The sequence below is a fragment of the Gobio gobio genome, assembly GCF_949357685.1.
Source record: "Gobio gobio genome assembly, chromosome: 18".
NCBI lineage: Eukaryota > Metazoa > Chordata > Actinopteri > Cypriniformes > Gobionidae > Gobio > Gobio gobio.
The window spans coordinates 26,804,125-26,829,604 of NC_137111.1; the positions used below are offsets into that span (position 1 = coordinate 26,804,125).

The following is a 25,480-nucleotide window of genomic DNA, read 5'->3' on the forward strand; positions in this document are numbered from 1 at the left end:
ATGTAATATAATCAGAACTTTTACAAGAGTGTAGTATCCCACTGAGACTCCACCCATGATAGCGACAGTTGCTCCCATTATCCTCAACATGGCATAATATGGAGGTTTTTACCCTGATTTTGTAATTCAAAACGCAAAATGAACATAGCCTACTAAACGACTTTTTACTAGAAATGTAAACATACAGAAAGTTTTGTGTGATGGGTAGGTTTTGGGGTAGGGTTAGTGTAGGGTGATAGAATATACAGTTTGTACAGTATAAAAACATTGCGCCCATGGAATGTCCCCGTAAGCCACCTATATCATGCTTATTTGAGAAAATAAATTCTGTAGATAGGATGGGAAGATCCGAACTGTTCAGATTTGTTGCTGTTTTGGGCTACTCAAACAAACAATTTACGTGTTTGTACTGTGAAGTTCCACCTACAAATATATATTATATTATATTTTTTTATGCCAATTAAACTGGAAAACTAAAAAAAGTTATTTAGTTTCTTATGTAAATCCACTTTAGTTTAGGGTCCAGTTCTCACTATTTACTATGACTTTTGCCTCAATATACTCCTAATTACTGCTTATTAATAATTAGTGAGGTAGTTGTTAAGTTTAGGTATTGGGTACATACAGAGAAAAAGGGTGTCAAAATTGTACCTTTAGGGGTTATACAGCTTGTCACTGGGGCAGTACCCTTAAAAGGACATCTTTGTACCTTTTTTACCACAAAAAGGTTCATATTAGTACCTCTTAAGGTACGTATTTGTACTCTAAGGTACTAAGGTACAAAGATGTCCTTTTAAGGGTACTGAGTAAGTAGTACAAGCTGTTGTAAAGGTACACCCTTGTTCTGTAGGATTAAGGGATGCTAGACTATATGCAGAAAAAGGCATTAATATGTGCTTTATTAGTCCTAATACAAATGTAAAAAGTAACTATTTAATAGTGATAATTGGACCCTAATCTAAAGTGTTACCAAATCTTTTTGTAGCTGTTTAGGAAAAATATTTTTGCAGTGTAAAAATTGCCTTTTTCATTATCAAAAACAAATCCAAGTAAATATGACTATTTACAAAAATTCATGCAAAAATATAAAAATGAGACATTTCTCAATGTTAATGTACTGTGACTGTATCTCTCATGTTCTCAGCGGTTAGACTCATATTGTTTTGATCATAACAGGTCATCTTGTTCAGCTGAGGATATCAGGCAGTACTGTAAACTACAGCTGCGAGTGGTGAGGAAGTGGTGAGCGAGGGTGCAACAGCTCGGACGAGAGCTTAGCAACAGAGCTCTAAAGAGGAGAGAGGGCGGCCCTGCTGCTCCATATGTGAGTGTCCATCACATTTACGCTCCAGGCCCTCTGCTGCAGCCAAGACTCCTGGGAAAGAGTTCACTGCACCCATGTCCTATTATAGCAGTGCCTGGCTGCAATGTTAAGACTGGCTCGAGACAGCTTGACATCAGGGGGACATTTGAAAATGGATTGACTGAGGGGGGAGGTGCCAGCTCAAAAAACACCACTCCTATTGTGACCCATTTATTGCCCCCTTTTATTAAGATGATTGGCAACAGAGATTGTGCGGCTCATAAAATGTTCTCTGACCTTAATAACCGACAGTTACTTGTTTTAAATTAAGTACAATTATAAAATTGGGATAAAAATACAGGATGAATGGAAAGTTTTAACTCTTAAAATCCCAAAGAGGGATCAGATATCATCTGTTGACAAGTCTAAGGCACGATTCAGCCAAAAGAAGTGGGTGACACTTGTTAGTGAAGCAGCAAGCTATTTTTAGACCGTGGGCACATGTTCATCTGGTTAGATGCATTCTATCCACCACAACAACTCCACAAGTGGATACATGTCATGCCACAAACAAGAGTTGTTTTCCCTTTTTCTCTTGGCATTATAAACGCCAATGGTGCTCAAATGTAATTTTGAAGATTAAGGCCTGGCACGGCACAACAGAATTACAGGCTTGTTTTTTTTTTTTCATCTGCTTGACACTTGACACCACATGGTTATTCCAATACGTGTGCTGTCTCAAGCCATCATCCCATGTTTCCAGCTCGATCGTCTCTGCCTGATGCAACTGCTATTTCAGCGTGTTTCTGCTTCTGAACCCTCGTTGCTTTAGCCCCGCCGGGGCCCTTGCACAAAGTGGCCTTTACATCTGCTCTTTGTCAACTTTAAGGAGAACCCAGCAAAAGTGTTTTTGTAGAGAATCTCAGAGATCTTTTTGCTGCTGTTTGCCACATATAGTATGCTACGGATAAGGAATGGCTTCTTTCTGAAGCGCAAGAAATATTTTCTCCACTAAAAAATGAGATATAAGAGCAAAAGGTAAGAAAAAAACTCACTTGAGTTCAGATTGTTACATGGATATAGTTTATGCAAGCTGTTATAAAAATATCAAACGGAAAATGTGTTGCTTATTATTATATGTTTTAAAGTAATATAGAATATGTTAAATGTGTTATTATTTGTGGATATGAGTACCATACTCCAAAAAACGAATTTCAAACAGTAAAGAATAACTGCAACGCTAAACAAATTTGATTCAAGTGATTCAGCATCCAACCTTTGATATATTGCAGAGAAACCATGATACTTATAAGTGTATTAATTAATTAATTAATTAATTAATTAAATTATCTTTAATAAAACATATGATGAACATGCGGTTCAACCCTAAATACTATTTATTGTTAAGTTTTTATACTACTTATAAAAAGCAAAGATGTAACCAAATGTTAAAAATGTAGGGGTGCCAGATGTTATCGTCTTATTAGATGAGCACTACTCTGATTATTAAGGGGATGTATCTATGGCGGTTACAGTGGTGTATGAAAGTAGCTGCTCTGTGAAGGCAGGGCAGGCAGGGACAAGAATAAAAGAGTTATGTGGACTATACAAATCGCCTTCAAACAAATACCCTATTTTGCTTCTGTTAAAAACGATAATATATCAACAATATAAGTTTCATCTAAAGCTTAAACTGAGAACCATTACGCTGTTTTTAATCATTCAGACAACACAAACAACTCTTTAAGTGATTAATAAAGTATATGTGTATCTATACTAGACCCATACTAGATCAACACAAAGCAAAGGGTATTCAAAAGTTATTCTCACTAAAATCGTGCATGTTTCAAAGCATCAGGGAATTTTATTTATTTTTGTTTAAATTTGTAACCAAAGTAATGTAGGGGGTATTTATATCTATTCCCCAGAATTAACAAAGCATTTAGAAATAATTGTCATTACATTTGTTGTACTAAATCTTGCTCTGCATAAGAAGCTTAAATAGTATCCATATTTAATCTAGGGCAGTAAAATCGATTAAATTGCATATGTGTGTGTGTATATATATATATGTGTGTGTGTGTGTGTGTGTGTGTGTTATTATATTTATATATATTATATATATTTCTGTGTGTATATATTATGTAAACACAGATTTGTATGTAAGACGCGATTAATCGATTTTACAGCCCTAATTTAGTGTTGTTTTTCAATTGTCACAACTGTAATAATGTGTTATGCATTCTATTGTAATATGTAAAGTCAAATGTTTAAAATTAACGGTTCTACTTGCTTCAAACATACAAAAAGCTAAATGATCTAATACTGGATAATAGCAATAATAATTTGTTACATTAATATAGTGCTTTTCTTGGAACTCAAAGCTCTTTACATATGGAAGGGGGGAATCTCCTCAACCTCCATGGATACAATGCTTGAACCAAATGCTTTATAATTCTACCAATACTACCATATGAAAGCCACGTGCATGTAAGCAAGTCAGATAAGGTTCGTATGTGATCCTGTGAAAGAATGGGAAGCAGTTTCCATCTCTAAATATACTTCACGTGATATGAATGTGCAGTATGCAAGGTGCAGCTCAACAGTTTGGATGTCATACTTTATAAAATGTCAATTGTGCAGTAGACATCTGAATTACTCAGCAATAGCATTGTGATTTGCGAGAACTTTGTTGAAAACAACAGTGAACTGCAAGCTTATGAAATCTCTGCTACTCTTGCAGGAAAGGAAGGCATTTTGATCACCTTTTAGAAGGTGAACTACTTAAATGCAAGACACCCTGCGTCAGCCATCTCCAAGACTGACAGGGACAACTGTGCCCTGTCCATGAGAGTAAGTGCGTGAAATGAGCTCCCTGGAAAAGCGCCACACAGGCCAGCGGGGAAGCATGCAGAGCCACCACAAATACTCAGATGGCTTCAGTGACACATCCAGCAGCGGCAGCTTTATGGATGACACGGACAGGGAGGTCAGCAACCTTACCGACCGTGCCTTCAGGAGCCTGTGCATTGGAGAGGAGGCCATTTACAATGATTCAGAATTCCCCTCATCTCCAACTGAACGACATAAGGCTTTTGCAGAGGAAACCCAGCAAAAGACAGTCTCCCAGGAGACATTTTCATATGGGGTTCAGCAATATGGGGAGGCAGAAGTACAGTCCCAGATGGCCTCAACATTCCAGCATTCCTACACGGATGTAACCCATCAGGAACAGGCTTTTAGGGATGGAGACTTGTCTTATATGAACAATGGCTCCAAGGAGGTGACGTGGCAGCAGAGCAGGAGCGCATCTAGAGTGTCATCTCTAATTAAAGCCTTTAGTTCAGGGGATTGTTACAACGACAGCGGGACATGTGACGTTATTCTGGCAAGGGATAGGTATAGAGACTTTGGCAGTGAATCATGGGACAGATCGGCTATGCTAAGCATCCAGAGAGAACTCTCAGAGTTCTCAGGATACCATCAGAATTTTAAGTCAGGACCCTTTCAGTCTTATAGAAACCATTTTTACACATCCGACGTGGCTGCCGCAGTGGCCCAGATGGACACAACAGTCCTGATGAAATCTTCAAAAAGAAAGACATTGAACACAAACTGTTTTTTCCATAGCGAATTCAGTCCGTTCCAGCTGTGGGAAGAGTACAACAGGTTCCCCTTCGAAAGTAGGAATGTGTCAGGGTTTATGTCAGCTAGCGAATTCCCAAGGTGGTACGATTCTCCCATGTACAAAGAGCTGAAAGACAACCACAGAATTCCGAACTCTCTGTGCGAAAGTCGACACTTCAATCAGAGACAAATTCAGGACGTTGTGGCCAGTCAGCGCTCCAGGTCCACGGTCATCCAGAAAGCCTCAGCGATTGAGAAGAGGTGTGAATCTGAGATGGCTTCCAACTATCCACCTTGGAAGAAAAACAATAACTTTGTAAGGAACAAACTTCCAGGCAACCGACCCTCCACGGTCTCACCTACTAATGAGAGAACATATAGGTCGGATTCTAATTTGTTTAGCAATAACAAAGTTGCACACGAGGTAGTGGTCGAGAGCACACTGCCTAGCAGTGTGACGCCGTTCAACATCACTCAGCTCCTCACACCGGTTATTCACACAAGACAAGAAACAGAGACGTCTGAGATCCTGCAGTTTGCACACACTCCTTCTGTTTCAGATTATTCTTCTCAGGGTGAAACTGACCCTAAACTTCAGACTGATGCCAAACATCTGCGTGACAGCTACAAATCCAAAGCTTCGAGTTTGCTGTTCAACCTCAAAGACAACCGAAAAAGAGTCAAGAGTACATACAGTCCAACTAGATTCAAAGGTCTAGAAATAACAGATCGAAATAAGCAGACCTCAAAGCTGGAGGGTCGTGAATCCAGATTTTCGGATATTCTTGTATCCCAAGAAATGGCTCAGGAGAATTTTATTGGAACGGATGCACGGGCCTCATGTAATCTAATCCGAGATCCCAGTGCTGCCCCTATCACCCCTAAAGATTATACCGATGGCTTTGGATCATATGATAATTTGACATTAGCTTCACCTCAAATTCAGGACGGAGTCGCAAATTACAAATCGTTCTGTGGAAGTTCAGAAGGGCACTCTCACAGCACAGATCCGCTGGCTAACACAGAGCTCTCAACACACAATCTTTCAGCACAGAGTAAAAGCTCTCTGACTTCAGAAGGTCAATTAAAAGATCTCAACTGTACTTTTAGTCCTGCTAGGCCAGAAATAGCAAATGCGCTTCCAAAGGCTTACCCACTGACACATTCTATGCCTGCTCAGACATCAGAGAGATACGGTCAGAGCGATAACATGAGTCAAAATGATCTAAAACAAAGAAAGGACTCTGGAAGAAAACCATTTATTGAATATAGCCAAAACGAGGCCATTAAAGAAAGATATCCTTGGGACCATATTGGTTCTGTCAAGGAAACAAACAGAAGATCAGAATCACGGCCATTTGGAGGAGAAATAGCAGCGCTGATTGAGATGGACAAACAGAGGAAGGCCACCGCCAAGCAATACTCTGCCAACGACAGTTATCCTATCCGAAAGGAAACGTACATGCAGAAAGTCAATGAAGACATAAAACTCGGTCGACTTGCAAAAGAGGAAGAGAAAGAGGTCAGAGAAGACACAATATCTCCCAGGAAAACGTCTTACAGTGATACATCTGTACATGACAAACAATTAAAGACATTTTCAAAGCCTACTGAATCATACGGAATACCAAGAAACAGTCTCCAGAACAAAACATCTCCTCTAAATGAAGTCTACTGTGGATTACAAAGCGTCAATGTCAACAATGATCTTGTTAAAGGCGTACCAGAGCAAACTGCTTTTTATAACAGTATGACAACGCACAATACATTTGATCAGAGAGATCATGCACATTTACAAGGCCATAAAGATCAAAAGAATGAAGGATTGTACTCATATCAGCCATATAAGTATGAGCCTAACAAACAGTGGCACATGACATCAACAAGTGAAGATAGGCACACTAAGGAAAGTGTATGGACACAGAAACAATCAGAGATGATGGAACAAACTGCTGCCAAGAGTTATAAAATGTCCAATATATCGTCAAGTACCCTACACATAAACCACAATGAGTTTTCCACCAACAACGGTGCACCAAATCCTGGTTTGCAGGATAAAGATTCAATCGTACCAATTTACACCTCAGATCAAAATAATAAAACTAAACACGACGACAGGTTCAGCATCAATGATATCCTTGCCATCAGAGATAATGAGCAAGCAAGGAGACTGAAGGATAATACATTTGTTTTGGCGAAATCAGAACACTCACAAAATCAAATGAAATATGATACAGCTGATAAACTAACCATTTCAGAGCCTGTAAAAGAGCAAGAACAACAAGGATACAAAGTGCAGGATGTCACAAGTCCATCACCTGGCTATATAAGAAAGGATTTCCACAATACTAATGAAACAAATATTAGCACTGACAGAAAAGACAGAATAATGAGTAAAGATACGGACAAGGTCACAACAAGAGTGTTTTCTAACAAGGAAAGAGGCCAAAGCAAACAAGAAATACTGACATCGAAATTGAAAGCACATGCTCAAAAGGAAATATCTGCGATTAAAGAAAAGGGACTTGCCAAACAAGGCATTCTTGCAAGAAATTCAACAAAAACAAGTGTGACTATCAATAACAATGGTCAAGAAGGTAACGCTGTTAAGAAGGAAATCACAGCAGACAAGCTGAATCACTTGTTTCAAGATATCACTTATTCCAGCGTAACCCAGAACAAAGAACAAATTAAAACACACAACGATCATCCCAAGAATGGATCGCCACCATCAATGGAAAAACAACCTCTTCATTTTGAAGATAATCAGAAAGCAGTCTCAGAAAAAAAGGGCGAGAATGAAAAATATAAAACTTTGGCTATAGAAAGGGAGAATGACAAACATCTAGCAGATGATAAAGCGATGAAGAAAGAAACGTTTACTCCAGATGGAGGGACAACAGTGGCAGATATAAAAAATAAAAACTACCAGCCATCCTTAATCTCAGAAGATAAACAAATACGCATGACAAGCTCACCAGAGGATGTACACACTAACAAGGAATCTGCAAAGCATAGACGTGAAATATCACAAAGTGAGCTGATGTCAGGTCATTTGACAGCCGCAGTCAAGACCGAAAACTCCACTCCCCATAATCCACCTGCAATCCATAATGAAAAACAAACAATTCAGCATGATGAGAAAGAAAAGCTGTATGGATGTCAGTATACTTATTCTGAAAATGCTAAACCTGCTGAACAAAGCAAAAAAGACTTACAAGTTACAAGCACAGAGACTACAAAATCTAACAGCAGTTTGAATAAAACTTCTCTCTTGGGATTGGACAGAAACACACTTAGAGTTGAGGAACCTAATGTACATCATAAAAGTAGGATTAATGCCATCGTGGAGCAGTCTAAAAATGAACCAATCAAAAATAGCTCTGAGATTACAGCTAGTCAACTGACATCCTCATCAAGTGACATGAAGTTTAAAAATGGAATTCCACCTGCTAAACGACTAATGGAACCTGCCAAATCAGAGCTCACCTCAAACCTTCAAACCAATACATTGAGTGGAGATGCAGAGAAGCTTATAAATAGAAACTACAAACATAATTCTGGGGACAGTTCAAATTCAGAGGCATCATCTGCCGAAAATGCGGGGATCAGTGATGCCTCACAAAGAACCTGGGAGCCAGAAACACTAAAACCTTTTAATAACGAAGATGGACAAGCATTAATAATCAAAAACAATATAACAAAGGAAAATGACTTGGCTAAGCAACAAAATAATACTTCACAAGTAAAAGCAGTGGAAACTACCTCTGCAAACCAAATGGTAGAGAGTCAGACAAAACCAGGAACGAATAAACAATCACTAACACAAATGGCATCAGCTAAAGCAAAAGAAAGCTGTCAGCAAAAAGAACACCCTCAAGATGATGAAAATACAAAGACTCTGCTCTCATTTGACAAGAATGATCTCCCTAGAAGCCATCAGAGTATGTCAAGAATAAATAACAATTCAGAAGCAGTAAATAACAGTCAACACAGAGAGAAAATAACAGAAAGTGCAAGCCCCAAACAAAAAGAACAAGGATTTCCTAGACCATTAGAAATATCACATGAGAAAAACAAGTCCATAAAAGAGTCTCAAGAAGTGAATCCGGGCAACTCCGAATCCAAAAAAGCAGCTGAAGACAAACTAGAACCAAATGCTTTCTCCCAGCATAAAGTAATAGTAGACAAGGGTGCAACTCAAAGGAACAATGCACAGCCTGTTTCAACGCAGAATGTAGAATCCACATCAGATAAATCAAACATCACCATTCTTACACCTAGCAAAGAGGAGCCTGCAGAGGAACCCATGATTTACAGTATTTGTGTGTCAAGAACAACAGAAGCAGCATCAGATGATGAACCTATGATCTACAGTATTTGTGTGTCAAGTAACTGTCAAAAAGATGAGGAGAGTTCTGTTGAAACTGAGAGATGTGTGAAGGATGAAAGCTTTCGTATTAAAAACGACAAAGCAGAAAAAGAGCATGAGGATGTTCACAGACAGACTGAAGTGTCTTCAAACATTGAAGAAAAAGAAGACAAGACTGGAAAATGTGAACCGCCTGCAATGGAGAAACAACCTCTTCATATTGAAGATAATCAGAAAGCAGTCTCAGAAAAGAAGGGCGAGAATGTAAAATATAAACCTTTGGCTATAGAAAGGCAGAATGACAAACATCTAGCAGATGATAAAGAGATGAAGAAAGAAACGTTTATTCCAGATGGTGGGACAACAGTGGCAGATATAAAAAATAAAAACTACCAGCCTTCCAGAATCTCAGAAGATAAACAAATAGGTATGACAAGCTCACCAGAGGATGTACACACTAACAAGGAATCTGCAAAGCATCGACGTGAAATATCACCAAGTGAGCTGATGTCAGGTCATTTGACAGCCGCAGTCAAGACCGAAAACTCCACTCCCCATAATCCACCTGCAATCCATAATGAAAAACAAACAATTCAGCATGATGAGAAAAAAAAGCTGTATGGATGCCAGTATACTTATTCTGAAAAAGCTATGACTAAACCTGCTGAACAAAGCAAAAAAGAAGACAAGACTGGAAAATGTGAACTGCCTGGTGACATAGGAAGAATCAGTACATCATATGAGGACCTCTTAGTTAAATATGGGCTTTCAGTCAGAGATCACGTTCATCTCACATCAAAACATATACAGGATGAGAGAGAAAGAAAAGAAAGGGAGGAGACTGAAACTCACCTGTCACACAAACCAATGAAACATGGAATGAACAAAACTCTGGCATCCAAAGAGAAAAGCTTAGATAACACCCAAACACATCCAGATGACACAAGACAAGCACCCATTCAGCAGGCATCCATTACAAGTCAACCTTTAAAAGAGAATGAGAGCAAAATCAAGCAATTGCAACATGATATCCCTTCAATAACTTGTTCCAACAACATGGCTGAAAAGCAAAAGAGTACAGGAAACGATATACCAAAGCTTGTTCCTTCTACAAGTGATGCCATCCTAATACCAAAAGATATAGAAAATGTTGAACAACAAGATCGAGATACTCATAATATTGACCCATCAGGGCAAAGTAGGAGAAATTATATTGAGTCAAAGGAAAAGAAAGTTGAAGAGCAAGTGAGAGACACTGAGAAAACGCAAAGTCTGAGGATGATAGAAAACATTACTGATGATGTATCTAATTCTAGAAAGTCCCCAAAGAAAACTGAGAATATATCCCTAACCACTAAACAACCTGCAATAATGAGTGAATCAACAAGAGCAACAAAGACTGAAGTTGTAAAGGCACCCATTTCTAATTTCTCCATGGCAAAGGATACAGTCAGCAACAAACTCCCTGAAAGTACAATTCCCGGATGGACAACACCTAAAAAGAAGCCTCAAATGGTGGAAGGTGAAGACAAAATATTCAATCATACTGATACATTTACGCCGCATAAGACTAAAATAAATGGAAGAGAAACATTTAACGTAAAAGTTCAGAAAACTACACATGAGACAAAACAAGAGGATTCTACAATAGCTATGAAACAAGAGCCTGTCTCAAACAAAGATGCTCAAACTCTGCAAAAGAATGGAAAGGGGGATTTGGGGGAGAAGAGGGCACAAGAAAAGTTACAAGTTGAATTTAAAATGGGTAATGAAATTACAAACAGGATGAAGATGGTTTCAAAAGATGCCGCTGCCACAGATGTTAATAATTATAAGGATAAAGTTAGCAGTATTGGTGAGGATGTGTGTACTGTTGTAAAACAAGACCAGGCCTCTTTTGAAGTCCCACAAAATAACTTAGAGGGCATAAAAGTGTCTACAGAGGAAGTATCATCAAACAAAGAATTCATGGCAGGCCACAAAAACCAACATGAAGTGATAAAGAGGGAAAATCTGAAAGGAGCTGTCGTGACTGATCGTGTGGGTGAAAAAGAATTTATAGAGCAAAAGAAGTTACCAGTGAAGACCCTTACAGCCCAAAATGAACTCAAAATTGTGGATAAAATTAAAAGGACCAGTGAAACGAAACCAAAACACGCATATGATGTTGGTAAAGAAATCACACCCCCTAAGAAAGATGGTCCAAGTAAATCAGAAAAGACCAGTCAAGGACCAGTTCGTAAACAAGAGATAAATGTCTATGATAATAAACAACCAACACTGAGCAGTGACAAAAGAATGAAAGAAGACCCTGTGTTATGTCTGAGTGGACAAAATGATGATGATTTTAAAGGTAATGAAAACAGAAGCAGTGTCAGAGGGAAGAAAGAAAGACATGTTGAAGCTACGGAGACAAAACAGACTGAATGGACTAATACAAACCAGTATCAGCCTGGGAATAGTTTTGTCCCAGAAACAAAAGGAAGTGCAAGTTATGAACAAGAGAATTCTCAGTTAAGTCAACAGGACACAAGTAAAGAAGATATATTATCCAAATCAGAGGCTACACAGAGGAACAAGAAGGGGACTATACCAGAAATATCAGCTATCGCAGACTATGCTAGATTGAAAGTTATCTCTGCTGAAGATGATACAAAAGAGCGTGATATATACCCCAAACTGGAGTTCTACAACAGTTATGATCAGTCAGTTTTAAGAATTCATAAAGATTCACTTGTAAATGTGCCAGATGCAGGGGAAGAGTCTAAAAGAGAGATCATTTCAAGGGAGAAAGGTAAAAATCTCAAGCAAACACCAGCGCGATTGAACAAACAAACAGATCAAGAGACCCTATCTCAAAAACACAATCATTTGAATCCCAGCATGAGTACAGCTCAACCAAAACCTTTATCACTGGTAGCTGCAGGTTCACAAGATGGAGCCGCATCAATGGGCAGCCAACCGAAGGCTCTAGCAAATCATAAGGAATCAAACACTAAACCAGCTTTCATGGAGCATCCAAATAGAGGAGAAAGAAATAAATTGTATCAACCCAAGAATTCCCAAGGTGCAAATACTGCACCACTGCAAGCTGAAGGTACAATAAGCAGATCAAGACAACTGACTCATGACAAAACAACTGAAAAGGGCAATATTTCTCGTTCTCGTAGACAAGAATCCCTTGCCAACTTGCCTTCGTCTAGCACTGTAAAACTTTCAGACAACCCAGTAAATATGGCATCACCACCTGAAGAAATGGAAGAACTACAATACTACACAGTGAATGCTCTTGACACTGAACTAAAGCCAAAGGAAACAAGTGAACCACCTCCTCCAAGTCTCAAAATGTCTAAAAACAAAGACTCCGAAAAATCAGAGGAAGAGAAAAAGGAAGATAGTCTGTTTTCGCAGAGTCTAACAGACTATGGTAAAGTTAATGCAACAGGACCGCGATCCAACTCTTCTTCTCCAGCGATGGGGAAACCCATCCTGTTCAAAGTAAAGGATAATACCATGAGAACGTCTTCTGTGACCAAAACCGTCAAGCCATGCTTTCACAGGTCATTCTCTGATGAATTCAGGATTGGCTCACCAAAGGAACACTTGAGCGGTTCAGAGAGAGAAGATGAAATTCCCCCCAAACAGCCTGCTAACCCTCCAGTCTTACATGAACCAGCTATGGCTGTCCATCAGCCCCATAAAGTGACGCTCCACAACAACTTGTCCTCAGCAGAATACACAACAAAACAATCAAAGAGCCATCAGAGAAGAAGCCAACTTTTTGATGAAGAAGAAACTCATTCTGTCATCAGTACAATGTCAGAGGATATGGAGAACTGTAGAGCGAGCCTCACAGATGTGGCTGACATAAGTTTGGCCTTCATGCCCAAGATTGAAACCTACAGAGACACCTACCAAAGGCCAGCATCTGCCTGCTATGAACGACCAGAGTCATCCTGCTATGACAGGCCAGAATCAGCCTGTAGTGATATGAGGCCACTGGGTAAACCTCCAGCGGTGCCCCCCAAATCTGAAAAAGCTCTTCGACGAGCACAAAGACTTACAACGAGGCGTATGAAAAAGGCAGAGACCCCCAAGATGCCGCCTGAAAACCAAGAACAGCTAGAGTCCAAATCAATCAGAGATGTCGCCGATGTGCCCTCTTCACCTTCGGAAATACTGTCAACACATCTAGCGGTACAAGCCTCACCTCCTCTTTCACAGTATGACATCCAGCCAAATTACACCCACCCAACACACAGTATAGTTGCCCAACCTTTCCCCATGACACAGAGAAAGCTTTTGCAAGACCCAAACTCAGGGCAGTACTTTATGGTGGACGTCCCATTACCGGTTAAGACAAAGACATTTTATGACCCAGAAACTGGTAAATACGTACAGTTGAATGTCCGTCAGAGGTCTCAGGGTGCCCTAACGCAGCCAGCATCAGTGGAGATGTTAAACGCTCCCTACATGCTGTATCGTGGGTTTCTGCCAATGGCTGCGTCTTCATTACCACCCTTGAGGTCATCGTCTGAAATGTCAACACCGGCTGCATTAACAGACGAACAGGATATGCTTGAGACAGGTAACGAACTGTGGAGACAGAATGCTTATCCGCAGAATGCGGAAAACAGCATTAACACCAATGAAAGACACACAGATATTATATCTATGAGTGAATTAGAGGACTTTGCAATGGAGAGCACATGACGAGTAAAGTCGTTTAGATAGGTAAATACTGTTTGTACACAAATCTAAAGTTACAGTACATGACTGTATATCTAAGCTATTGAACTGTGATTTTTAAATAAGTTAAATGAGTTCTTAAAACTGTTTTCGATTCGTATTTAAGGATTGCTGTTAAACTGCATTGTGTTTTGTAGCTGAGGTAACCGGAAAGAGCCCGGGGAAGGGTGCTCTTTATTGTCAGAAAAAGTTAAGGGAAGAACTATGAAGCATTCCAATTAATTATGTTAAGCTGAAAATTATTTTGCAGTGCACTTGCTCATAATACATCAAAGACCATGCCCACACAGAGCACATTTTAGTGCTTAATGCTACAGCCTCGTCCTCAGACCCAGTCAGAACCTTCATTGATCATTTTGTTAAGCTGTTACGTTTTTTTTTTTTGAAAATCAGATTTTCCAAATGGCCCATAATATGCATGAAAATTGTACACTATGAAGGTTTATACTTGTGCCATAAAGTGCCAACTTTTCCCTTGATGTGCTTTGGCAGATTGCATATTAGAAAGGGGTGGTCTGTCTTTACCTTGCCATGGTTGATGATGTATGACTATGAAATGATTGCCTTATAAACAACTACTTGCAATGTACTACTTTTACAGTCTTTCAGAAGCTCATTACATCATCATTAAAGAAAGATTTGAAATAAAAAAAAATTGGCTGGCTGCTGTTTTCTCACACCGAATCTATTAAAAAGTTAATGCATTAAAAAATGCAGGTATTAACTGATGTAACAAACTTGAAAATGAGCTTTGTTGCTCTCTTTACCTCATTTTCTGTGATTTTACAGACTGATATATTTGTGGGTTTGAGTGATTTCAGTATCTGCACAATAGACCACTCTAGTGGACATAGGGTGCATTGCACATTGTATGTACAAACTATATTCTCAAGAATCAATCGATTATATATTACAAACTATCTCTAAACATATCTATTTGTCTAATGCTTCCTAAGAAATCTGGCTGATAACTGTTTTAAAAGTTCTGTTTTCTTTTACGTTCTGCAGTAATTCCAGTGGGCATAATAAATATTCAGCACCAAGTATGAAAATCATAGTGTCATCAGATCCATTAACAATATTTCCGTCTTATCTTTCTCAGACTTATTGATCTCTTTTTTACATAAGTGCGGGCAGCTGTGATAACTGCACAAATGTTGACCATATCTTGACCTGTGCAGGAGGCCCATATCTCAAACAACTGGAGCACCAGAGTTTGGATATGACTTCACTGACAATGTATCATTAATGCAACAAAAGAACTCATTAACTTCATTCAAACAGAATTTGAAACAAATGATTTGTGTCATTATTTAGTTTAGTTTAGGGTTTTTTAGGCTTGCTTGGCCTCTCTCCAGTTAATTTGATGTAACAATGCTTCTCATAATAGAATGAATTACTGCACTGAATAATCAATAATCCACGTGCAATGAATGTTACGAACAATCTTCTAAAAATATTACTACAATAACACTAAATTACTTAAAACCATCACAGGCCATTTGTTTTTCTGTTTGCTTGCTGTGCGAGAATTCATTTTGGAAAAGAAAAAAAAAGATTAACAACAGCAACAGTGTCTAAATTGATTTTTCCCCTGAGTTGGGTTTTCTCAAAGTGGAGACATCTTTATCAGCCGATGCAATGTGCACTTACAATAGTATTTCTATTGGCTGAGAAAAGCATAGAGAGGATTACAGGTCATGTATGAGCAGCAAACATGTTTTAGGTTTAGATACAAGAAAACTGTGATCGCCATGACCAACATCTTGCCTGGTTTTCATGAGTTATTTTTATAATCATTGCAAGGACTTGTTGTTCATGATGGAGGGTATTAAACCCAATTTCAAAATTTCCCATGGACTACTTATCTAATAAAAAATACATCATATTTAATAAATTTAATACAACATAATTTGCACTTCAATCGACAGGATTAGATGAACACACTTCTTCCACAAATGCCCAAATGTACTATACAGAATAATTAATTGCTCAATTGACCAATGCAAAAATAGCCTAAGAGTTTAAGATTCATGTCATTTAAAATGTACAGTCTTTCTCTTCTAGATATATTAATGACTCATCCTGAACGTGCAATCAAAAGCTGTCTAGAATAAGCATGCCCCACCCCTAAAACGACCTACTTCCGAGTAGCTAATATGTTCATGGCTGTCATCAGGGGAGCCGCTAGCAATTTTGGGCCCTATGAGGTTGGGCCCCCTAGCGCACCCATTCCGCACCAAACATACAAGCCAAGCTTTCCGAAATCTAATACTGACCTATTACGCGAGCACACTCATTCCACGAGAGAAATGCACATTTCATTACATAATCAGAGAGTAGCCTATTTCTTTTTGTTTTGAATTGTTTCGTTTAAAAGTAGACATTTCAAGTGACATATTTTTCATGTCTGTGAGATGCGCTCCAGTTCACGCGCAATGCTATTAATCGCGCCGGCGCCTCCATGTCTCAGTTATATTGCCGGCTATATTTGCTTATTTTTTATTAAATCCAGGGAATTGGTCACGGTGGCCCAGTAGTGCACAACACAACAAAATATAAAAAGCAAACATAAGTTCACAACACAACGAAAACAAGCCACAACACTAAGAAATCAAGCCACAACACAATGAAAAAGCAACAACACAACGGAATCCACCCACAACACAACGAAAACAAGCCACAACACAACGAAAAAGCCACAACACAACGAAATCAAGCCACAACACAACGGAAATGCTCCCAACCACTAGGGGGCACTCGGAGCATGGTAAAGTTGCCACTGTTCTATAGAATTATAGAAACTGCAATCTTACAAAGATATCAATACCACAATTAGTTTTAACAGTAGGTTAACCATTGTTTATCGACATTAAATATTAATTTAAAATAACCTACATGCATTATAGCTGCATATTTATGCTCGAGAATGCTTTGACCTGATACCACGGCGCTAAGGGAACGTCTGCCAATTCCACAAAGTGGTTGAAACGTATAATTTGTATTAATTAAAATTACTTTTAACATTTAAAAACAGCCATGTTAAAATTCCACAGCTTGATTGTATTGGTAAAACTGACTTAGTAATGCACAACACACCATTGGAATTTGAACATAAAAAAAAAAAGTAAATTATATGTTTCAACTTGGTGGAATTGGCAGACGTTCCCTTAGCGCCGTGGCACGCGGGTCAAAGCATTCTCGAGTATAAATATGCAGCTATAATTAGGGATGTCCAGATCCAATCACGTGATCGGAAATCGGGCCTGATTTTCCTTGCATTGTTCTATAGAACAATGCAAGGAAAACTAACTTTACCGCACTCCGAGTGTTGTGGCTTTTTTATTGTGTTGTGGATTTTTTGTTGTGTTGTGGCTTTTTCGTTGTGTTGTGGCTTTATTTTGTTGTGTTGTGGCTTGATTACGTTATGTTGTGGCTTTATTTCTTTGTGTTGTGGCTTTTTCGTTGTGTTGTGGCTTCATTTCATTGTGTTGTGGCTTAATTCCGTTATGTTGTGGCCTTATTTCTTTGTGTTGTGGCTTTTTCGTTGTGTTGTGGCCTAATTCCGTTATGTTGTGGCTTTATTTCTTTGTATTGTGGCTTTTTCGTTGTGTTGTGGCTTGATTTCGTTGTGTTGTGAACTTATGTATACTTTTTAAATTTTGTTGTGTTGTGCACTACTGGGCCACCGTGATTGGTTGATGTAACATCGATTAAAATTAAGATGCAATTTATACAAAGCGAAATTCCCTTTAAAGAAAGGCTTTCTACAAAACAAAACTTAATGAAGTGGTCAAAATCATTTCTGATCCGCTCCATGTCTTCCAACATATTACGCATTATAGGTCTCCTTTCTTACTAATGCTGCTCACTTTTCATAATCAACATAGATGAAATAAAAAAATAACATTATAATATTTAAACATAAATATGAAACTAAATACATTTTCTTAAAGTCTACAACAAGTATAGTCGCCTACAGTACAGAGAAAGTTAATGTCGGAGCGGATTTGAGCGAACATAGTTTTACTGGTGAGCGTGAGCCATTCAAGAGTGGAGCTTTTTGCTGGAAATGCAGAAATAAGCCATAATTATGCTTTATTTGTAACTCTTTGGTAGATTAGAATTACATTACTACTAGGCCTACTAATAAAACCGATCTCTAAGGGGCCCCAAAAGTGTGTGGGCCCTTAGAATCGTCCTAACTCACATTTTAGACTTAATATTTTAGGTAAATATTTAAATGCAAATCTTTACATAAAATATTAAGTCTAAATGTAGATATTAAAACTTATCTAATATGCAGATTAGTGAAAACTTGTCCGTGAGTCAGGTATCAGGAAATTGATCGATCTAGAGGGCGCTGTATCTTACAGTCTATGGTCTTTACCTGTTTGAAACCTCGTATGGGCCCGTGTTATGAGCTGGACCAGGTAATATTTTTGTTTGAGCTGAGATAAATAATATGTGTGCGCCACAAGCAGTGCGATAATTTCTAGAAAAGGTCATAACGTAAGACTTTACAGGTATCACGTGATCTAAGATGCTTTTTCGCCACTTTGTAGGCCTGACTAAACATTTAGAGCAGGCTTCTGATTTAATATTAGACTTATTATGAGGTTTAATCTTTATTTAATAATATTTGCTAAATATTTATAGGCCTAATAATATTCTAGATGTACCTTTAGCCTATAGGCTAGTTAATCCAAAATGTATAAAATCATTAAAAATGGCACAACCAATTTTAACTCTAATTATGGAGAATGTGTATTATTTTCAATATATTTTATTGTAGATTCAGTAAATCCTTCCATCTGATTATTATGAGATATGAAATGAGTGTCACTTAATGTCATGTTTAATAGTAATTCTGCGTATTATATGCAGATGCTGTCACACTAGCTAATTAATAACATTGTGGCCTGTTCATACTTAACCTTATTTGTATACATTTAAATATTCTCATTTTCAGTCATATTGTCACACATTTCTAATAGATCGTATATTATTGTGCCACCATAAAACACAAATTCCATTCTGCAACGTTTCATCAGGCAAGACTTTTGACATTAGCTGGCTCTGCTTTGTCACCAGGGTGTCACATCATGAATAATTAAATCACTACTTTGTGATAATACATAATTCAGCATCAATTATTAATGCTAATGTGTGTGCAGTTTACTCAATTGTGTTATTGACTATCAAAGTAATTTCCTGAAAATCCTCAAGGACAAGAATTTAATCAGTCCAGCCCCTTTTCAAAGGTAGCACTGTTGTGTTCTTAAACTAAGTAGCTTTTTTCAATATTGCTGCTATATTTTTCTCTAAAAAAAAACAGGTGCTCGCATTTGCTTTTAATACCAATTTGATGGTTCGTATGCTCCTAAATGACTATTCCTCATTCACTATCATATAATTGCACTGATGTTCTAAAATAGTGTGGCTTTGTTTGTTTGTTTTGCTATGAAAAAATTACAAAAATAATTCTTATACAAGGAGCATGACTAAGCCCCTAATGACAACTGAGATTTGTTGTCCAATGCATAATGTCATAATTAGCACCAATCACATCATTGACATCATGGGACGCATGTAAAATAGCTATGTGATATGAGAAAGTCATGATGTACTTTAAGGTAAATAAATAATAAGACCAACCGTTGCTTCCATTTTTTCAGCCCTACCGCTTGAGAACCAATTAATAATTGATCATAGCCAGATGGTGTGAGCAATAGGCAACAGGAGATGTACATGATTGCCTACATGTTTAATTGTTTTACAGAACATGTCAAAACAGGACCAGTGTCTGGACTCTTGCAGTCTATCACGGACGTACAGATGTGGTGACAAGAGAGGTGTCGGTTGTCATCGCATAAGCATGAGTAAGAGTTACCCTGATCATATCATAAAACATGACAAACCACTTAATATACAGTTCTGTCCTTGATATTATCTTACATATATTATTTCACATTAGTACATTTATATTTCAGCATGGCATATATCTTGACACAATGCAGAATGTCTATCATCACCTGACTTCACAGTACACAAGTCAAACATCAAAGTGGATTGTGAAAAATTAAACGTTCACATTGGCAACCAGGGAGTTTTCTTTTGCCACACAGCATGTTCAAAAAGTCATTCCGCCACTGAAACCGAATTGCGGCGCCAGGCGCCCGCGTAGACCCCGAACTTGGCAAGAATCATGAGTAAAAGTGAACGAGAAGAGGAAAAATTACAATTGAATTATTAGTTTGACACATACAAACACGCAAAATACATAAGGGATTGCACTTAACACCGTCCTGTCCAGGGTATGTCAGTGCTCTCGAAAAAGAGGCAGCAGGCATTCAATGTTTGATTATAAATCCTTCATCCAAAGTGTGTCCTCCAATTAGGAAAAAAAACAATCAAGATCCCTCATTTCTGATCCAGACCCTCCTTTTGGCAGTGCAGATGCTTGTCTGGAGTTCTTCGTAATGATGTGATCTTAGAAGTGCCGGAGTTAGGACTGGAATCGCTTCCTCCTGCCGAAACGGTGATTTGTCCCAGACCGACCCCTGGACCTGCTCCGGGCCTGGTTGTTGACCCTGCTCCCAGCAGGTTAGCTGACTGAAGAACGGCCTCCGAATGTTCCCTGGCCTTCATCCGCAGGGCTGCGACACTGGCTGTCCGATTACTCTGGCACCCATATGGTGGCAGGAAGGAGAGACCCATTGGGTCAGGCACACAGCAGGAACACAATGGACTTCCTAATGAGGTATACCGGAATAGTGTGTCATAATGGGGCAGTTAATGTCCTTTATCGTTATAAATATTCTAGTAAACAACATACAATAGCTATGTTGCGTTTTCACCCACATCAGTTGTAATTTGAAAGAAAAAAAGTTGACATCCAGTAGATTCCGGGTCTTACCTTTTAAAGTTGCCACTTGTGACAAGGCTTGTGCATAAGTGGCTGTGTTCAGCAGAGTCCCAGGCAGACAAGATGGGAAAAAAGGTCCAGCTGAACTCACCACTCTGTTGATACTGTGGATAAAGGAAAGAATTTGGCATTGCATCTCTTTTGAAATATTGTTTGTGAACAATCACGTTTGATAAGATGATCTACACACTTCTGCTGTAGTTCCATCGGCTCTTTTTTATTTCTGCCATGGTCAACAGGAGACTGGTTGAGGTTTCTTGCAGGAGGAGCACCTTCACTCATTTGGTCTTTGCCTCCCTCCTGGTCCGAGGTTCCTCTCTCCGTTTTTCTCCACTTAGCCCTTCGGTTTTGAAACCACACCTAAAGAGAAAGCCCAATGAGTAAAATTGTCTAACTCTGTCTCACTTTCATGTCATAGACTTGTTTGTTTTGTGGAAAAGGAGCCTGTGTTCCAAAGAAGAAAAAAAGTACCCGGTAAGCTATCCCTTTAATCCCGGTTCTCTTGAAGCACATTGATATTAATTGTTGGCTGCATACATTTTAAAATGTGCTGCAGAATCTAACAAGCCAGCGACTCGTGTCAAACTTCACGAACACAACTGCTGAGCATATGCAGCGAAGTTCTTGTACGTTAATTGAATGAAGGTCATTGCCTATAACAACATTTAATTGAGCAATTTTTCATTATCATTTTTTAATGACTTCCTACTGACAGTCTCCCTGCTTCTGAGAGAGAACCATGATGAAGTCGTTTATTTCTCTATTTAGTGATTGTTTGACAACATCAGATTCGATTAAGTCTGTGCTCTCTAACGCATTAATCATATTTGAATGGGAAAGGTTGCATAATGCGGCCATATCTCCACCGCCTGGCCAGCATTGTGCAAAGGTACAATGATGCGAGCAAACAAAACGCCACACACATATAGCCGCTGCTCTCTCCACATAATATGACACAACAGTTTACTGGCAGGACAACAATATTCACAATGTAATTGTGGCAACATTATCTCACCCTTGCACCTTCCAGCTAGAAGTCATGATCCCCCAGCACTGAATGCTCTATAATTGCACCATTAATCTCAATTTGCAGTTTGTTCTTAATGCAGCACAAGCCAATTGACACTTTAAAAACGGCGGGCGCCCACTATAGTACTACAACAAAACAGAAAATTTATTTCCTAATAATAATGTAAGTTTAATATCCCTGCATGCTGCGACCGATTCATGTTCAGATTTAATAATAGGAATCGGGTAATCCGATTAGAGAGAAATAATTTGTTTACAATCCCTAATTTACAGCAGCGAATTCCATTATCGCGTCGCAGTCATTGGTTTTAAGCGATAGTAAGATGACCCTGGGGAACAAAAGGGAAACTATTATATTTCCTACAATTAGATCTGAGCTCAGAAGAAAACCCAAAAGCAAATCTGGAATGCAGGAAATTACATACAGACACATTGAATGCAATTACATGTGGCCGACTTGATATTACCGCGGATGTTGTGCAAGGCCGCAGAATATGAAATCGGAGGTTTCAGGTGCGCGCGAGCGCTCTGGAACGTTTGTCTTGCTCAAAAAGCACTGCGTCCTCACTCTCTCTCTCCGTTTGCTGAAACGCGGAAATGGCAGTGCATCCAAGCAATTTTTATACCTTAGAGACGAGGGCAAATTAGTGTAGAACATTACCACTAGTTAATTATGAATGACCGATTAATCAACCTAATCTAATATTCCACATTATGTTGATGTTATTAAAGCGCATCACGGAAATGACAGAGTGGCTTCATTTACGTCCTTTGGCCAAACGTGCTCTGGACGCTTGTGGTGTATTCTCGTACAGCTGTGGAAAGTGTCTCACCTGAACACGAGCCTCTGTCAAGTTGATTTTCATAGCCAGCTCTTCTCTCGTAAACACGTCTGGGTAGTGGGTCTGTGCAAAAACCGCTTCCAAAGCCTCCAACTGCGAAACATATTTTTTAATTCGCATATTGCTTGAATGTATTATGATTCACAAAGAAATATCCGCTTTTCATGGGTAAACACGGTTAAAACTTGCTAGGGTGAGTGACCATATTTTGATTAGCCTCGAGAACCAGGACACTCTGCCCGGCAAGGAGATACTCGAAGTTTACTCAAAGATTCCTTATTATTTCAATACATTTAAAGCATGCCCCCTCTGTATGGATAGACAATTGTTATATTAGGGACAGGACTTGAAAACAGGACATGTCCTGGGAAAACAGGACGTTTGGTCACTTGCTGCCTTAAAATGTTAAGTAAAATTAAAGTGATGCCAAAATGGCTAAAACTTTGCATTTAGCGATTAAAATGACAGGAATTGTTGCGACAATTTAAATGGATAAAAACAAAGATGTTGTTCAAATGAAAACATTTTTACAGAATAGCCTAAAGGCCTATGCTCTTCTTCGGCCTTTTTCTTCGGTCTTACATTTTTCCATGGCAACATTAGCCTAAACGAAAAAATGTGTTTTGCTTTAGTAGCTATTAAACTAAGTTTACTTCCAAAAGGTGATGTATTTGTCATGTTTACGCGCATTTAGGCTACTTTACACGCGGAACGCGTAGTAAAAACAGGACTTTATAAAGCAACATTATCATGGAAATTAATTTTTTTTTCTCACTAACCTGTTGTAAAGTGAAGGTTGTCCTGTTTCTGCGTTGTTTTCTGCGCAGAAAACCGTCATCAAAGTCTCCAGAGGTGTGATTCCCAAACCCATTCGTGTTCACTATTTAAAACAGTAACGCAACACTTTTAAAATATAACATTTCTAGTGTAAAAAAAAATGGGAAGGAAATATGATTCCCCTCATTTGTCTCTCACTTGGACTAATTCACAGGGAACAGTTGATTCATTGTAATCTGCTAGAGACCCGAATGATCACTTTACACAATGAGAAACCATGACCAACAAAACGCCAGTTAAAAGGCATGACATCTAACATCTGTTCTCAGACAGACTGCAACAGAAAGTCTCAGCTGGGCGGCTGTCAAGCTCTCGATCAGGTTACCATGTGGCAAAACATTAAACCCCATAAAGCCATAAAACAAACAAAATCATGGGCTCATTATTAAGCATCTTTGATCGTGAAATATAATGCGTAACATGAATATATAAATTATAGGCGTTTCCGTATTTATGTGTTAGGCCTGAAAGATTACAAAGTTACAATTTTAGATACAATTTCTCACAGAAGAAATGAAGCACAGTCTACTTACATGTATTGGTCCTGCAGCACTCTCCTTCTAACTGTGGAGGACAGTGAAAGTAAAACATGTTTCCCGGTGTTTTGCGAGTGGAGAATATTTCACTCTGCATAGACAAAAAACCGGCCGTCAACAGTAATGTTCTCCAACTATTACTGCAATCATCTGCGTCTTAAAAAATTACTTTAAACAATACTAATACTTCTCTGCAACCGACTTGAAGTGCATAAAGTAAAAAAAAAAAAAAGAGCATCTGTACCAGAGATGGTTTTTACGCAATCGCGCTTGTCGTGTGTCCTGCACAACCTCAGCAGAGCAATCGCACTCCCACCGTCAATCACCGAGCGCTCCAGTTTATCCGCTCGCTCTCGCGCGCACACAGAGGGAGTGACCAGATGTCTTTGTGACTGTTTAGAGCATGACAGCCCTCGCCTTTATAATCTCACGCGTAATTGCAATTAATCAGATTTTCGTTTTCAAGACATTTGGATAGGTTCTCCGCGCCTTGCCGGATTGCGCACGTGGTGGTAAACGTCAAAATCCTCCAAGGCATTAGGCTACTCCGAAAGTGTAACTTTAACTCGATGCATGCATATTCCCAAACCACAAACACACGGGCACAAGCACCATGCACTTTTTTTTTACACAGTTGCTTTTTATATTAAAAATCTAGATGACTGTTTTTGAATTTAAAATTGGCTGTCAGACCAGTAATTGCTCATTATATGGGTTAGGGGTCCACTTTATACGAGAATCCACTGGCTGCGCGCTCGCAGGTCCAAATTTTGATTTTGTTCACAGCAAGGGGTCCAAGGATTTATTTCCCACTCTCGCGTAAATGATATGCAGCGGGACCCTTTCAATTACTTTTAAAACGCACGCGGGACGCCGCGCGCAGACACGGCCGCTCCTCTGCTGCTGGAAATGAGGCTCCGAGTAGCAGCTGAAATTTTGAAGTGCAGGACGGTATTGGATGAAATCACATAAACGGCAAAAAAGCAAGTGTAATGGTGCATAATTGGTTCTCTAATAGCATTACACAAGGATAATAGCCTGTTATGGCCCCCTGCACTATTAAGTGCTTCCCTGGCGTAGAACGTTTATGATATTAAGAGGGGAATATAATGATATTTTAGTTATTAAATGCGTGTAATTAATTTATGCACCGCTGAAAATAAAGTTGGTGTTATGATATCGTCAAAATGCATCGGGAACTGGGGGACGAGCTCTGTATATAACTTCCTGACATTTGTATTATTATAGGGCGGAACG

General features: G+C 38.9%; 2 protein-coding genes across 4 annotated transcripts; one reads left to right on the plus strand and one right to left on the minus strand.

Annotated features, from left to right (window-relative positions):
- The first annotated feature begins 1,833 nt into the window (after positions 1–1,833).
- cUnh10orf71 (chromosome Un C10orf71 homolog) lies at positions 1,834–21,432 on the plus strand. 2 transcript variants are annotated; one of them, XM_079841946.1, is made up of 4 exons: positions 1,834–2,341; positions 4,047–13,890; positions 19,834–19,933; positions 20,511–21,432. In XM_079841946.1, exons 2-3 carry the CDS (start codon positions 4,170–4,172, stop codon positions 19,896–19,898), a joined length of 9,786 nt encoding a protein of 3,261 aa, XP_079698072.1. In that variant the 5' UTR covers positions 1,834–2,341; positions 4,047–4,169; the 3' UTR covers positions 19,899–19,933; positions 20,511–21,432. The 2 variants fall into 2 exon arrangements, with proteins under 2 accessions (XP_079698072.1, XP_079698071.1); XM_079841945.1 differs by lacking the exons at positions 19,834–19,933; positions 20,511–21,432 and having other exon boundaries at positions 4,047–15,587.
- Positions 19,776–24,617, minus strand: drgx (dorsal root ganglia homeobox). 2 transcript variants are annotated; one of them, XM_079841948.1, is made up of 7 exons: positions 24,468–24,617; positions 24,221–24,314; positions 23,630–23,730; positions 22,842–22,943; positions 21,170–21,339; positions 20,971–21,083; positions 19,776–20,806 (listed from the first exon to the last, which is right to left on the minus strand). In XM_079841948.1, exons 2-7 carry the CDS (start codon positions 24,276–24,278, stop codon positions 20,475–20,477), a joined length of 876 nt encoding a protein of 291 aa, XP_079698074.1. In that variant the 5' UTR covers positions 24,279–24,314; positions 24,468–24,617; the 3' UTR covers positions 19,776–20,474. The 2 variants fall into 2 exon arrangements, with proteins under 2 accessions (XP_079698074.1, XP_079698073.1); XM_079841947.1 differs by having other exon boundaries at positions 24,221–24,616.
- Positions 24,618–25,480: the final 863 nt, after the last annotated feature.

Excerpts from the sequence above, each read along its gene's own strand:
- cUnh10orf71 (XM_079841945.1), top strand. The coding sequence starts at position 4,170 with ATGAGCTCCCTGGAAAAGCGCCACACAGGCCAGCGGGGAAGCATGCAG.
- drgx (XM_079841947.1), bottom strand. The coding sequence starts at position 24,320 with ATGCAGAGTGAAATATTCTCCACTCGCAAAACACCGGGAAACATGTTT. Across the intron at positions 21,340-22,841 it reads TGACAGAGGCTCGTGTTCAG|GTGTGGTTTCAAAACCGAAG; the intron begins GTGAGACACTTT and ends CTTTCTCTTTAG. Across the intron at positions 20,807-20,970 it reads ACAAGTGGCAACTTTAAAAG|GAAGTCCATTGTGTTCCTGC; the intron begins GTAAGACCCGGA and ends ATACCTCATTAG.